General features: G+C 34.5%; 4 protein-coding genes across 5 annotated transcripts; 3 read left to right on the top strand and 1 right to left on the bottom strand.

The window, feature by feature from the left end:
• LOC18592997 (22.0 kDa class IV heat shock protein) lies at positions 4,877-5,695 on the top strand. The gene has a single exon (XM_007019995.2). It carries the CDS (start codon positions 5,033-5,035, stop codon positions 5,519-5,521), a length of 489 nt encoding a protein of 162 aa, XP_007020057.2. The 5' UTR covers positions 4,877-5,032; the 3' UTR covers positions 5,522-5,695.
• On the top strand, positions 6,460-8,989 carry LOC18592996 (chaperone protein dnaJ 8, chloroplastic). The gene is made up of 2 exons (XM_007019994.2): positions 6,460-6,811; positions 8,507-8,989. Exons 1-2 carry the CDS (start codon positions 6,536-6,538, stop codon positions 8,627-8,629), a joined length of 399 nt encoding a protein of 132 aa, XP_007020056.2. The 5' UTR covers positions 6,460-6,535; the 3' UTR covers positions 8,630-8,989.
• LOC108663041 lies at positions 9,049-9,943 on the bottom strand. Its single transcript, XM_018125535.1, has 2 exons — positions 9,833-9,943; positions 9,049-9,253 (listed from the first exon to the last, which is right to left on the bottom strand). Exons 1-2 carry the CDS (start codon positions 9,941-9,943, stop codon positions 9,062-9,064), a joined length of 303 nt encoding a protein of 100 aa, XP_017981024.1. The 3' UTR covers positions 9,049-9,061.
• Positions 10,093-13,093, top strand: LOC18592995 (V-type proton ATPase subunit G1). 2 transcript variants are annotated; one of them, XM_007019993.2, is made up of 5 exons: positions 10,093-10,176; positions 11,289-11,398; positions 11,614-11,714; positions 11,845-11,997; positions 12,874-13,093. In XM_007019993.2, the coding sequence occupies exons 2-4, from the start codon at positions 11,299-11,301 to the stop codon at positions 11,986-11,988; spliced, it is 345 nt and encodes a 114-aa protein (XP_007020055.2). In that variant the 5' UTR covers positions 10,093-10,176; positions 11,289-11,298; the 3' UTR covers positions 11,989-11,997; positions 12,874-13,093. The 2 variants fall into 2 exon arrangements, with proteins under 2 accessions (XP_007020055.2, XP_017981061.1); XM_018125572.1 differs by lacking the exon at positions 10,093-10,176 and adding an exon at positions 11,117-11,207 and having other exon boundaries at positions 11,299-11,398.

Here is a 15,838-nt window from a genome sequence, read left to right as displayed (position 1 = left end):
AAATCAAAGCTCTTTCATAAAATACCAATTGAAGACTATTCTTAAATTTCATTGAAAAATATTGCAAAGATTTAGGAAAAGTTTTCAATGTTTAAATAATAGGATAAAAATAAAAAAAATTGAATAATAACAATAAAGGGAAATTAAATTAAATATGAAACTAAGGATTATCTTACAAAGGCTAAAATTGAATAACACGACTAATCATATCTTAATGAGAGTAATTAGTTACTTTGTGGAACTAATCTATATAAATTAATTACATTCCACGTGGGTTTTAAGCTACATGTATAACTACTCTAAAATACTCTTTCTTCGCATGTTATGATATCCTTTTATGCAAATTCTAGAATAAAGGCGCTATTCTTGTGCCATATACTACTACTTAGCTCCTTAGCAGCTTCCACTATCTTCAAGTATCAACCTTTATTCTTTTGATATTCCCTTTCCAAAGGAGCATGGCCATTAAGTACTTATTTGAACTGATTTTTTTTAATTATTCATCTTTTAAGAGTAAAAATCAAGTCAAATAGAAATTTTGAAAAGCTCTTAAAAAAAAGTAGTTTTTTTTTAAATAAAATTTTGAGAAAAAAAAGCTTCTGGAAAAGCTCCTGTGAAGAGTTTTTTCTTCTCTTCTTTCAAAAATGCTAGAGAATTTTATTTTTGTTTCAAAAATATCCTTATCTATTAAATATAATTATAATATTACCATTTCAAAAAAAAATACCTTTTACAATAATTTTAACTAAAATTATAACTTATAAAAAAGAACTTATAAAAAGAAATTTACTAAACAACTTTAACTTAATTTTAAAAGCTATTATTTTTCATAAGAACTTCATAATAATTTTTAAATTAAAAAAAAAGCAGGCCAAACAGGCTCTAAGAACGCTCATATTGTATAGTAAATACTAAAATTGTCTTGGTAAAATCACCTCCGTAAATATATATATACTATTTGGAGATTTGTTGGAACAAAAAATGGATTAGTAACCCTAATTATTACGTTCGCTCTAATGAAGTGGCAATCCATTTCATTATGTTTTGATCTCTCATGGAAAGTATGATATGCTTTTAACTTAATTGCATATATAGTTGAAAACAAAATTCCTTGTCCAAGAGCTCCCGTTAGATATCTAAGTAGTCATATCTCATTTTTTGAAAGGATCGTGACCGGCGCATGAACCTACATGGATAAAGCCCATTAGGCCCAAACTAGCCTAAACCAAGAATGCATGACCTAGTCATCCATCATATTCACATACATTCCATTTACAGTTAAGAATATGCAAACAATTCACCAAGGCCACCACAATACGGAACTTCTCAATGTAAAGTGTGATTTCAATCGCGTTTCATATAAATGTTCACAATGTTATAATAACTATGGTCCAGCACAAATCCTGTAATTATATTGCTATGATTCATCCACTATAGTCTTATCATCCACTTACAGTCGTATCAAAGGCTCAACATAATGTGATGAAGTATAAACAAATATAAGTACATCAACATTTATTTACATAACTAAGTTCATTATCAACATAACAGCTCAAAGACTTAACTTAACACACTGCGAAGTGTAACAACACTGAAAGGTTGGAAGGAAGGGTCTACCACACCTATCACGAATGAGTTGGCTATTACTCCACAAGTCGCCTAGCCAAGCAAGCTACTGATCTGTAAAACAAAATAGGAGAAAATAGCATATGACTCATAAAGACTCTATGAATGGATACGGGGAAAAGGATAAGCCAAAGTAAAAAGTTTTTATAATAAATCATACTTTGCAAAAATAACATGATATATTGTAAATATCCATATAAATACTTTCAAACGTTCAATCATTTCATTTCAACATTATTCCATAAATGTATTTGAAATTCAATATACATAAAAGAATCAATAAGCATTTGCATCTCTATTTACAAAACATTTGTAAAGAGAAAAGCGAGTGAGTTCATATCAAAAATACTGGAACTTTTACCATTAGTAGCGGATTAAATTCTTATACAACCCATACCTTGGGTATTACCTCCCATTTAGGGATTTAAGAAACATTATACAAGTTTTCCCACTTGATAGCTCCATATCTACTTTTTAATGCATGGATAAACATTTGTCAAATTGACACGTCAACATTAGTAAATGAACATTTCCAACAATTCAATATAGGCATGGATATCACCACTCAACAATTGGCATGTTCGCCATGTCAGGACAATTATAAAGTGTGTGGTACGACGTCCCCCCTCATCTAGCCCTTATCACATATGGTATGATGCCCCACATTTGGCCCGAGTGCTCATGTGGAATAACACCCCATGTTTGGCCCTAGATATTTGTGGTACGATGCCTCACATCTAGCCTCTATACATGTGTGATATGACGCCCCACATCTGGCCCTTATGCATTCATGGAAATTTCATGCATATTTAAGAAGTTATCATTGCATAACATTTAATAATTAAAACATATGACAATCACATTCAATCATTTCCATCCATAACACAATTTCAAGAGTGGGTATCATTACATCCACCCATAACCATCAAAGAGTGGAGACTTACTCATCCACTCTAATAATTTATATTTGTGGGCATGTTACCATCCACATTTAATAGTCAAGTGATGAAGATTTACTCATCCACTATCATAATCCATTTCCATGACACTATAGTCACCACATTCTCCTTTACATGTAAGTGTCTTTAATGGTCCACACTAGCACATATGCCTTGGTGGTTTTCTAATAAATTTCCATAATTTAAGCCCAATCCATAAATGAACAACCATAACTTTCCTTACCTTCACAATCTCCTTGTAAAGCAAAACCCCTAAAATCTATAGCTCAAAACTAGATTTAAATGAGCTAGAAATAGAAAATCCTAATGTTAGGTCACACCTATGAGATTTTAACTCAAAAATACCAAATCTTACCTTAGATTTGAGTTGGAAGGTTGAATCTTTGTCCAAAGGGGTCTTGGAAGGTCGGGAGAAGGTTTAGATGGTGTTAAAGACAAGTTGAAGGCTGAAAAAGTGTAAAATGAATTTTAAGGCTTGAGTTGGGTTCTTTATTTTTTCCATGCTGGGGCTTGAGAATTGATTTTTGACTCCCAGGAGCTTATCTTTCATGCACCCGGACTTGCAAAAACTAATATCATGATTCTCAGGATTCGATTCTTAAAATTCTAGACTTGTAAGAATTGACTTCTTGACTTCCAAGAATTGATTCTTTTAGTCCAAAAACTATTCTAACTTGTAGGAATTGACTTCTCAATTCTAAAGAATCGATTCTTTTATTTTAGAAGCTATTCTAACCTGCAAGAATTAATATTTTCTTATATGAGGTCGATTCTTGACACTTTCAATAGTTATCTAAGGTTCATGTACACCTTGGAATCAATCTCTCTAGCCCTGGAATCAACCTTTGAAGCTTAGATTTATAAAAATTGCCTTTCTTTGGCCATCATTTCATATCATATTCTCATCCAATCATATTACATCAACTATACCATCATCATAGCAAGAATATCATGCCAATATAGTTGGGAAAACTCATCCAACATCCAACATTATATTAAATCATAATTCTTTCAAATAATCCATAGATTATCATATTAAAGTCTAATCAATATCTTGGGTTTCCTTTTTCACCAATTCTTGCAACCATCATTTTCCCATGAATGTAACTCGACAATATGGAGAGATTGAACATCAAATGACAAGAAACTTTCATTGATAATCATCACCAATGCATAATCCATAAAAGTTCAAATATTTATCAGTTTTCATCATAAGAAAAATTAGGGTTTCACTAATAACTCTATTATATAGAATTATTTTAACACATTTTAAGGACTTAAGTAACTAGGTCTTTGGGATTTCAGGTACGGATTTTAGTATTTTAAGTGTTTTTCTTACTTTTGATTACATGTCAATTAGTTTTATTTAAGTTATTTTTAGTTAATTTTATATTGTTTTGTTTTAAATTACTTTTAAGTATAGTTATTGTTTATTTGTCTTATTGTTCTTGTGGGAAACTCGATGAGAAAGGTTTATTTGATGAAAAACTGTGCATATGTGGTGATGGCTTTATTCGTATATGTTGCAGTTTTTCAAGCATAACTTGAGTTACAATAGTCTAATTGATGTGAATCTTGAGCCAATGAAAGCTAAAAGATAGGGTTACAATTTTCATGTTTACCATTTAACTCAATTAAAAACAAATTAAGGTGAAAATCATGTTGTAAGAGGTTAGACTACTATAATTTCGCACAAGGCAGCACAAGGGAATGAGCGCAGCCTTGAGTTACTCAAGGCTACGGCATCAAAGTACATCAAGGCACCAAACTTCATCTAGAAAGCACAGCATCACAGCATTGAGGAAAGTATGGTTGCGGCGGCACAAGGAAGATTGGTAGCAAGTTTGACCTGTTAATGTGCTATTTGCTTGGATTTTTGGGTTCCCTTTACAATTTTATACATTGATATTGTTTTATTGCATTTTCATTGTAAACCTTGATGTTGGACCTGTTACAATGCTTTGTGGCTAGCTTTTTAGGGTCGTTTATTTCCATAGAAATTTTTTTTTGTACAAATTACAAACTGTATAGAGATTTGTAGACCAAAAGAAAATGCATAGAGTAATAATTAAAGGCATCAAAGCCTCTAGAACATGGACGATGACTCTGTCCCGCTTGCCCCTTTTAACTGCACAGTGCTGGCAGGCTTGTCACTAGAATCTTCCCCATTTCTCTACAAACACAAATGTCATATCTATCTACACATCATCAGAATGTTCAAGAACTCAAAACTTCCCTTCTTTCCTCTTGCGTATAAATATCCCAACTCGGTAGTGCATTTGATTGTCCTTTGCCTGCGTTTTTAAGTTATATCAATTTCAAACAAGCTAATCGACGCTCTCTTGTATTGGTATTACATAATGAGGCAGCAACTCGACTTCCTACGACTGCAGCTGTTGCTCTTGATGTGTTAAGTTGCCTTATCCAATGGGTCTTTGCTGCCATTCATGGATCATCAAGGCAGTGGCAGTTTGTTATTGCCTGATCCGTTCCGGGTGCTAGAGCAAATCCCACTTGGCCTCGAGAGGGACGAGAGCCTGGCACTGTCTCCAACGAGGGTAGACTGGAAGGAAACACCCGAAGGTCATGTGATCATGTTAGATGTGCCAGGGTTGAAGAAGGAAGAGCTCAAGATTGAAGTTGAGGAGAACCGAGTGCTGAGAGTGAGCGGGGAGAGGAAGAGAGAGGAAGAGAAGAAGGGTGATCATTGGCACAGAGTGGAGCGATCCTATGGCAAGTTTTGGAGACAGTTTAGGTTGCCTGACAACGTAGACTTGGACACTGTCAAGGCTAAGCTGGAAGATGGTGTGCTTACATTGTCTTTGGCCAAATTGTCTCCTGACAAGATCAAGGGTCCAAGGGTAGTCAGCATTGCTGGAGGAGACGCCAATGAACCTGCCAAGCTCAAAAGTAGCGAAGCAAAGCAGGAGCTTTAGATGTTTTTCATAATTAACTTTGTTAATGTTGAGACGAGTTTTTGCAGGAAATAAGGTGCTGTGTTTTCATGCAATTTCGCACTACTAATATGAATGTAGTGTAAGGAAAAGCTATTGTGTAACTTGTGTTCTCTTATATGTGACATGTGGAATGGATGGAAAGAATAGACTCCACGCTTTATGCTTGCATTTATTCATACAATGCAATAATTGTTCAAATATTAAGAAGAATAATGAAATTCATGAAATTACATGCAAAAATACCTTTTATAATTGAAAGTCAACTTAATTTTGTGAATAAGAAAATACAAAAGTATGAGTTAAAATAAGTTCATTCATTTTTAATGATAAATTTTAAATTTTAATCCTATTAATTAATGGTGTCTCGTTGAGATTAATCTCAAATGTATAATTTTGTAAAATTTCATAAATCCTTTTTTTTATTTGATAGAAGAAATTTCATAAATCTTATTAACATAAATACAAGAGACTAATGATGTATCTTTTTTATCAAAAAAATGTAATTATATGATTTTTTAAATAGGTTTTAATTATTCATTGAACGTGTTTACATAATACGTTTATATATCTAAATAAATAAATAATAAACATATTATGAGTAATACGAGTATATAATAATATAATTAATTAATTATATTTTAAATGAGTTAAGTAAATTTAACACAATTAAAATATAATTTACTTATATTCACATTAACATGATTAATCTATGAAATATGATTATATTAAACTCAAATTTATTTATGCTTATTTCATATTTATATCGAATTATGATTTTGTGTTTAAAATTTTAACGTCTTAATAAAAAACGAAAAAAAAAAACATATCATTTGCTGATATTTTCGACCGGCAAAGGCCAAAACTGGATCACCGTACCCTGGGGGAAGTAATAAGCATTAGAATTTAGGATATAAATGATAGAACCGACCAACAAGCGAGAAACACGCAGACCAAAACTGTGAAGATGCAATAGATTTTAAAGCACGGCAAAAAATGATAGGAAATGGAAGCAGCAGATTGAGACTGAGAGGAGCCAACCACCAGCAGTTGACCTCCACTCGACGAGGTCTAAGAATCCCAATCATATGCAGATGCTTCCCTAACTTCACCACCCATTACGCCTTGCTGGGACTTACTCCCTTCGCCTCCAAATCCGACGTCAAACAAGCCTACAAACGTCTCGCTTTAAAGTATCATCCTGATGTTTATAAAGGGGAGGATGTCCCTGGTAAAGATAAAGCATTCAGGGAGATTAAATCTGCCTATGAGGTAAGGTTAGCATTCTTTTACTGGCTTTTGGGTTTGCCTGTTGATTCATCTTTTGGTTTAATGTGTTGCTGCTGATTTACGTTTTGGTTTGTTGGTCAATGTTGAGATAGATTTACGAGGTTAGCTTCAAAGGGTTTCTGGGAAAGTACTTCTCAAAATCTATGTCAGTTAGAATGGATATCTAGCTTATATGAAAATAGATGTTTTCAGAGTTTCCAAGGAAACTATAATGCATTTGGTATAGACAAAAAGATTGCGGAGTTGGTTGGCTGGCATATACTCTCATCCTCTTTTTTTTTTACCTTTTATTAATCGGGTACTGAAACAAGATCACTTATAGGTGCCAATGGGTTGCCAGCCTAAGTACACATAAGGTCTAAAAGTTCAGCGTTCTATGCTTCTATAACTGTTACCTATTAATGACAAGGAGATCAAGTTCAGTAATCAGATTGTACATATTTAATCTATTGGCATCAAAGAACCCCCCTATGACAGCAAAAATTTCAGCCAAATTATTAGTAATTCAGCCGAACGCAAATCTCATTCCCTAAAAATGAAAGTGACTGCAGTAATTCTAGCTATACCCACCACGCACAACAGTAACTGGTTTCACCCAGGATGAAACATCTTTATCAAGTTGGTACTCCTAGGAGCCTAGGAGGGTAGAGGAAACCATTCAAACACAATAGGATATCTGTCAAAAAGGCTGTGGTTAAGAATAAATGAACGTCCTGAATATTTCATTTCTTGTTTTCTAAAGAGAATGCACTAGATAAGCCAAAAGAGAAAAAACATAGTCCAAGGTATATACAGTTGATGTTATGAGGTTTGAATAAGATATTTCTCCATTTGTCAGCCGAGGAGTAAGATATGTAGTATCTCATTGTTACTGGCAAAAAGTTTTTCTGTCATACAACTTTTTGTTTGGCTGAAATCTCCTGCCTTTCATTTTGAAACATGGGGCAAGCATCTGATAGCCCTTGGTGACATGTCTAACAAATATCAAACATTTGCTAAGCAACTGGCCTTACAGAAATAAATATTGCATAGTCTTGAACTCAACAAAATACATGATTTTAGCAACTCAACTTGATACCATTTGTTAATATCTGATCCAAACATTATTGCTAATGTGTTTTGTAAATTGATCAGCTGGTTTATATTGAAATTACATGAACTTGGCTCATATAAAATCAACAATTTGGGAATCAAAGTCCTCATTTTCTATTCATTGTGGACTAGTAAATAATGGCACTTTGGAGGAAATAGAATGTCCAAAGCATGGGCCTGTTGTGCATATTCCTTCAATCATTTTTTTAACACCAGTGAAGAGGAAAGCAATCTTGCTGTATGCTTTTAAATTTTATATTAGTTGATTGAAGCTATCTCTTGTGATGCCTTATCTTTGTTAGTGTTGCATTTTGCCTAACTTTCAAGTTGCTTTAGAATCTTTCAAATGCCAGACACATAGCAAGCAATTTTCTTTTTACCAATGAAAAGAATTCGAACTCAAAATTTCTTATTTAAATCACCTGTCAATTGTAATCTGGACTCTTCTACAGGATACAGTTGACTAAGATTCTTGTAGTAGTCTTGTACTTGTTTCTTTAGTTCCAACTTTTAGTATGCTTCTCAGCCTTGCAGGTTGGCTAATGTTTTGGCACTATTTAAGAATTTCAATTCTTCCCCTTGCAGTGCCTGATGCAGAAGTATGAAGCAGATGAGTTGCAAACTGAGAAGGATTTTGATGAATATGATGATTGGGAAGAGTGGATGGGATTTGAAGGAGGGATACCTGTTACAATTAACCCCTTCTAACTTAATTTTGGCATTTTTTTATGTCACTTCAAGTGATCAGCTACTTGTTAATAGCTTCAGAACTGCTGGACTGTTTCAAGAACTATCACTGTAAATTGCTTATACCTGAAATAGGACAAGAAGAAGTAGAAGAAAGGAGGTTGTCATGTATTTTTGCCTCTTGTTTTCCCTTTTTCCACCATTGAGGCAAGAAGCATGTGTCAATTCGTATATATGTTTGAAATGATAATACGACGCTGAATGTTATGCTTGTACTATTTTGAGACAGTTTCCCATTGGCATTCATCATCCTTATTGTACTAATACAATTATTCCAGATCCTTTTTCATCAAGAGTAAGGGCAGAGATTACATGATTTAATATTCTAAGTCCAAATAAATATAACTTTTTTGGTCTTATTTTGCATGTATAGCAGGACCTCTCCTTTCAAATTCAGTTGCAGTAAACTGAGGACCCATCCGGGAGATGACGGGTACTGCAGTGTTTTGAAGCTAAGCGGCAATTGCATACTGAATTAAGCTTCTCATCACCTGGTGACTTGCAGGTCACGTACTCCACATCTAAGCAATAGGGAGGGCAGGCTTTAGCTTTTAAACTTGCTGCTGAAGATAAAACTGCAGCTGATCATTCGACCCTGGAATCAATTAATATTATGCAATATGCTCAAAATAAGGCAAGGTACTTGAAAAGATTAAGCATGATTCATGTTCCACGACCTATGATTATGAGCTGTAGAAGTTCACATTGTCCGGCCTGTAGATTGAACAATTGATGAAGGAACAAGGATGCAAGAGTGAAATTAAGATTTCTGAAATTCTTATTGAATCAAGAATTGATTACAAGCTCAGATTTATAGTTGCAGATCCGTTAATATTAATTTAACGGTTTTTCTTGCACTTTGCAATCAGTCAAAGCCCTTCCCTCCATTTTATGTTAATCTGTAGTGTGACAAAATCGAGTTACAAATTTTAATTTTGATTAACTTAATTTGTTTTAGGATCATGGGTATTTTAGTAAATGAATTAATTTCGTTAATTTGTTCGTGATTTGAGATGGGATTTATACATATTTTATCTTAAATTATATTTATATATTCAGAATACTTTTAATTTAACAGATGTGAGATTTTTTTTATTATCATTTCAATACTTTCTCTCGTGTGTAAAAGACCATGAACCTACCACATGACATAAATCAACATACGAGAGATCCACCAAAGTTTGACGTGACAGATATTAAAATGGAGTCCCTGCCGATGGGTTTAAGCCCCAACCCAGCAACAATTACAATTGACTTTGAGAGTTGTTCCTTCATTAATCTGATATGACATTTAAGTTTGTTTGCCCCCCAGAAATAGTTGAGTCTGGTAGGAAGTTAGCATAATGTGTACACGTATACATGCAAATCATTTGACCAGGAAAATATAAACCAAACCAAACCCCGTTAACTATGGAGAAGAAGAGATCAGCCCTTCCATAGATTTGGAATGAATTTAACAGGAGAATGTTGTGAGAGATACAAGTCTTCCTGCATTGTCTTTAATTCAGGTGTGATATCCTCAACTCGCATTCATTAATTATGCCTCTCCTCTCTTCATTCTTTTGTTAATCCCAATATCTTAAAGATTGTTTTAACAAATCAGTGCATATTAAAATGGTCAGACATGAGCACAAGTGCATGATATAGATCTCCATGAACACATGTTTTAGTTATATTTCAGTGTGTTTTCCATATGAATTTCCTTGCTGTGTGACAACCAAAGCAGCAGATAAATTTGTATCCTACAGTAAATTCTGGGAATGTAATCTATTTTCTAGTGTTGAAGACATTTCAGATTTAAGGCATATGTTTAGTGTAGGATTCATCACGTTTGACAATCCATTCCCCTGCACCTTTCTTCTTCTTCTTCTGATGCAGCTGATTTTTCTCTTGATTCCTATAAGTTATGGTGTACTTTAATTATTGAAACCTGTATAGTAGGTGTTATTTATCACACCAATCACAAGGCTTTCTACAAAGTTTTCAACATTCAATTCTCTTCTTTAGGATTGTACTTTTCTTTACTTTTTCTTGGTTGTTTACAGTTTTTAAAAGAATTTAATAGCATACTGATACCAAACCGGAAGCCATTGTTGTTTTCTGAAAGTTACAAGTTAATCCTTGCCAGAGGATTCAAATTAACAATGGTATGGATCACAATTCACAACTTGTTAGTAATCATGTGAGAAAGCCAAGGGAACATCAGAAAGAAATCAAATAGAATTAGTGATTTTGTGCATTTTCCATGCTTCCAATGTCCTTTGAGCTTTTGTTACTGAAACTTGTTGTTCTAAGTTGTCACAGCATCAGAAACTTTAAGCAATATTTCCTTGGGTGGTACCTTTAAGTACTGTAGTTATAAAATTCAAACTTCCTTTTTAGCTAGTTGTAGTGGCCCAAACTTAAAGTTTGAAACATCTACATCTCTGATATAATCTACTAGGAACTAATCTGCAGAAGCAGTCTCTGAAATACTCTGTGGGATAAGTTGTGCAACAGATTATTGCATATCAGCCGCCAGTATATATCTTCCAATGAGGTTGATTAACTTGAGCCTATTTATATCTTCCTGAAGTCTGTTCAATCTCAATTTTTGTTGGTTTTCTTGTGACCTCTCTAGATATCCTCAGATGATGGCGACCATGGAGCCTTTTAGAAGGCAAGGAGGCATTCAGATGCTGCTAACTGCAGAACAGGAGGCCCAACACATAGTTTCCAGTGCAAGATGCTGTAAACCTACTTCCAATTTCAAATCTCAAACTGATCAAAATTATGATATTATTGGATGATTAGTTGACTAAATATGCTGCTTGAGTACCTAACTTTGTTGTTTAATTAGAAGTTATCCCTCATCATATGGCACTTTCCTTTTTCCTTACAGTTTGCTTATGTTTTCCCTATTTCCATTTTGATGTGGCTTTTCACTTGAATCATGCATTGCTCAGTGAAGATGGCTAGGCTAAAGCAAGCAAAAGAAGAAGCTGAAAAGGATGTGGCCCTTTATCGCTCCCACATGGAAACTGAATACCAAAAGAAAATTTCCGAGGTACATACTAGCTAGTGGATGAATTATTTGCCCCTGCAATTATCATTCTAGACACATCTTTTGCCACAGAATGTTCATCTTCATAACCTTGATTTTACATTATCTGCTGTGTTGGCTTGAATCATTGCAGACAAGTGGAAGCTCCGGAAACACTGTGAAACAGCTCGAAGAGGAAACTGATATGAAGATTAAAAACTTGGAGGAATCAACCTCGAAGGTATCAAAAGAAATAGTTGACATGCTCATGAAGCACATTACAACTGTGAGGACTTGATACATGAAGGTATGTGAATCTAAACCAACACATGCAGAGCATTAGTCCTCTCTTCAAATTTTTCTTAATCTACAGAGAGTTTAAATATTGTCCATCTCGTTGCTGAACTTTGACTTCATTCAGTAAGGGAGACTTAACTTTCCTTGCACGGCAATAGGAATTATATTATTTGCTATATGAACACAAGGGGTGTGTCCCTTTTGCAAAGATGGTTAGAATTCTTTTGCTAAAGTCTATAATAACTAAAGAAGACCTCCAACTGCAAAGAAATCAACTTATTAGCCAGTTTTGTTCTCTTTCTTTCCTCTTATGATGCTCTTTTGATCCGTTCTTGTGCTTTCTGGGGTTGGACATCAAATGCATGATTCTTTCTAGGAAAATTCTTTGGGAAGAAAACAGATTCAGAGAAGGCCTCCCCAGAAGCATCTTACCTTTCATCTCTACATCAATTTATCTCTGTTGAAACTTAGCATTTCTATACTTTCCAGTTGATGAACAGTTAAAAGAGACTGTAATCTGAATGATACTGTTAAAATTAGGTGGTTGACTGATGGATTAGATTTCCTATATCATATGAACATGCAGCATATGTTAGGTTGATTATTTACGTTCTCATAGTATTCATGCCAATGTGCTATATTCCAAGTTCCTAACTTGAATACTAGTTATTCCTTTAGTCATATTATCATGCAATTAAGCAGGTTCCAATATCACCTTATAAACTTTATGTGGTTGAAAATGGGGCTGTTGTGTGCTATGTAAGATAAACCCTTAATATTTTTTTATCTATGGCATGCTATTGTTGGTCCAAAATCATCTTTACTGTAACCATGGCAGCTTTTTCATCCCAGTCTGCTAACAGTGACTTTATCTTTGTTATTTCAGAATACAATACGAAGCTGGATAAGAGAGTTATTGCAACACATGAAGGCAAAACTTGGTGCCCAAATTTTATTCCATCTGCGTGTTTGAGTGAAAGCTCTTTCTATCTCACATGCACACAACTTTGAGATATTCGTTTAATTGTTCTGTAATTGGCATTTTTGGCACTGAAAATAAACTATCCAGCAAATAACCATGGTAGGTTCTCATATTCTTCTTTCAATCCAGAAAACTTGCAATCAAACAACTAATGTCTCCTTGATTCAGTTCCATTATTGCAGAAGGCCTTCTGCAATATTCAAGCGGCAATGAAAAGAATGTGTTACAAATAGTAAAAAGAATATGTTGGTGGTAATGAAAAGGAAGATTGGAATAGTCCTTGAAATATTTAAGCAGTAATAAACAACGTGTAGAGAATAGGTACGCGGCAAAATAAGGTGAAGAAAATGTAGGGAATAGATAAACAGCAAAATAAGATAGAGAATATGACATAAAAGGGTTAAGTAGAAGATAATTCGAAAAGGAATATTCAAAGAGAGAATTAAATGTGAAAATCTATTTACCATTATGAAAAAAACTTGGGGATTTTTTTTTTACCCCTTAAAAATAACGTGTTTTTGTAAATAACCCTCGGGATAAATTTAACTGTTTTTAGCCATCAGAATAGATTTTGGGACAAAAATACCCTTAATGAGCCATCTTCATTAGCGTGCACTCTCAAACAGGCGAAAAATGAGAGAAAAAAATAAATATGCAAAGATTGGTTGTGCAAAATACCTTTTTTTTTTTTGCGAAGGTTGTGCAAAATAAAATAATGTTGCATGAGATGAGTTTTCAGAAATTTAGGACATGACATTCAGATAATAGGAGAAGAGAGATATTAAATCGAACGAGGAACTAGTCGTCATGAATGGAAAGCTTGGCTAATGATGTGAAACTAGAAATCCTTGATACGGTGGTGAATTGAAAGGAGAAAGATGTGAATCCAAAGCAGGAAATGGTCCTACTATAGCAGGCCATATGTGAGACGGTTGTTGCAGGGTAGGGTTTAGAGTTTGTGAAACGTCATGTTGGGAATGTATGACATGGCTGTGACACGGCACCGCTCAAAGTTGGTGAGACGCCATGGAGGGAATCTGTGAGACGCCAGAGTTAAGAGTTGGTGACAGGGCCATGGTGGGAATCTATGACACGCTAGAGTTAAGAGTTGGTGACATGGCATGGAGGGAATCTGTGACACGCTAGTGTTCAGAGTTTGTGAGACGCCATGGAGGGAATCTGTGACATGCCAGAGTTAAGAGTTGGTGACACGCCATGGAGGGAATCTATGACACGCTAGCGTTTAGAGTTCGTGAGATGCCATGGAGGGAATCTATGATACTCTAGAGTTCAGAGTTGGTGACACGCCATGGAGGGAAGCTGTGACACGTCAGAGTTCAGAGTTGGTGACATGCCATGGTCATGGTTTAGAGTGTGTGACACGACATTGCTTGAAAAGTTGACACACCATGGTCATGATTTAGAGTGTGTGACACGATGGTGCTTGAGCAGCTGACACGTCATGGTTTGAAATAGAGAGAGGAAAAAAAACGGGCAGTTAACGTTTCTCATTCCCCTTTTTCACTTAATTAATTCCCCTTTTTCAAAATAAATAAGAATATTAGAAGGCCATTTTTCATTTTAAACAGTTATTATTTAGAATTCGTAACGTCTGTGTGATTCATTTCTCATTCCCGCCGGTACCAGAGTGTTCTAGAAGGCTTTTTGTAAGCGTAACGACACCACAGCACTAGCAACAATGTTGGACATGAATGAAGAGGTCAGTGAGTCTCAAATTAAAACATTCTTATGTTCATTAATTTTTTAGTTTTTTCTTGGGTTTGTTTGATATGTTCGGGTTTTTTGTTTTGTTTTGCAAATGTTTAGATTGTGTTTTCTTGGTGGTTTGATGGTTGTTGGGGTTAAGTCGTAGTGGTTTTAGGGGTTTTGGGTGTTTACCGTGTGACGCCATTATTATTATAGTTAGTTATTGGCGTGTCAGCTTTATATGATTTGATTTGATATGCATGGCGTGTGAGAGCATTTTACTTGATATGCATGGCATGTGAGAACATTTTACTTGATATCATGGCGTGTGACATCATTTTTGTCAAGCCCAGCCCTAAATTATCTACCATGTTACACATGAGACTAATAGAGTGATTGTATATTAGAACAGCCCTAGAAGAATATTTAAAAGTCGGTATTGTGCTTAGAAGTACAAGTAAGTCGATTTATACCTCGAATTAATTAAAATAGGGATTTTAAGGTGAAATTAAGAGTTTCACAGTCCAGGGATGACTCAAAATGGTGATTTGGAGTTCAAGGATCAATTTGGAGTTAAACCGAAATTTTCACTATCTAGGGGCAAAATGGTCATTTGCCACTTGGGGACAAAATAGAAATTTTAAAAAAGATTTTTTTGGTCCCATTTGACTTATTGGAGTATGATTTGAGTATCGGAGTATGATTTGAGGTTTAGAAGTGAAAAATTTTAATTTTTGTATAATTTGGAGTATAGGGGTAAAATGGTAATTTTGCCATATCGGGGCCAAATCAATAAATTTTTACCCCTGACACTTGTCAAGACAAAGAGATTTTATTCATCATGGAAATGGATAAACATGAGAAATGTGTGGTGGAGAATTAAAGAATTAAAAGTCAAATATTTAAAATTTGAACCAATAAGAAAATGCCATGTGTCATGCTTTTATTATTTTATTGTTTCTTTATAAAAAGGCATAAAAATCAGCCCATTTCTCCCATAGTGGTCAGCCAAACCAAGAGCAAAGAAGAAAAAAGGGAGAAAAGAAAAACAAAAACCCTAGGTGGAGAAATTCAAGGGAAAATTGGTGAAAATTCAAGGAAACAAGTGACAAAAGGTAAAATTTCTTGATTTTGACTTGTGATCTACCTTCCCCATGCATTT

Source organism: Theobroma cacao, chromosome 8 (assembly GCF_000208745.1).
Source record: "Theobroma cacao cultivar B97-61/B2 chromosome 8, Criollo_cocoa_genome_V2, whole genome shotgun sequence".
NCBI classification, from domain to species: domain Eukaryota; kingdom Viridiplantae; phylum Streptophyta; class Magnoliopsida; order Malvales; family Malvaceae; genus Theobroma; species Theobroma cacao.
Note: the sequence above shows the minus strand (reverse complement) of the source record. Positions and strands in the feature narration are given on the sequence as shown.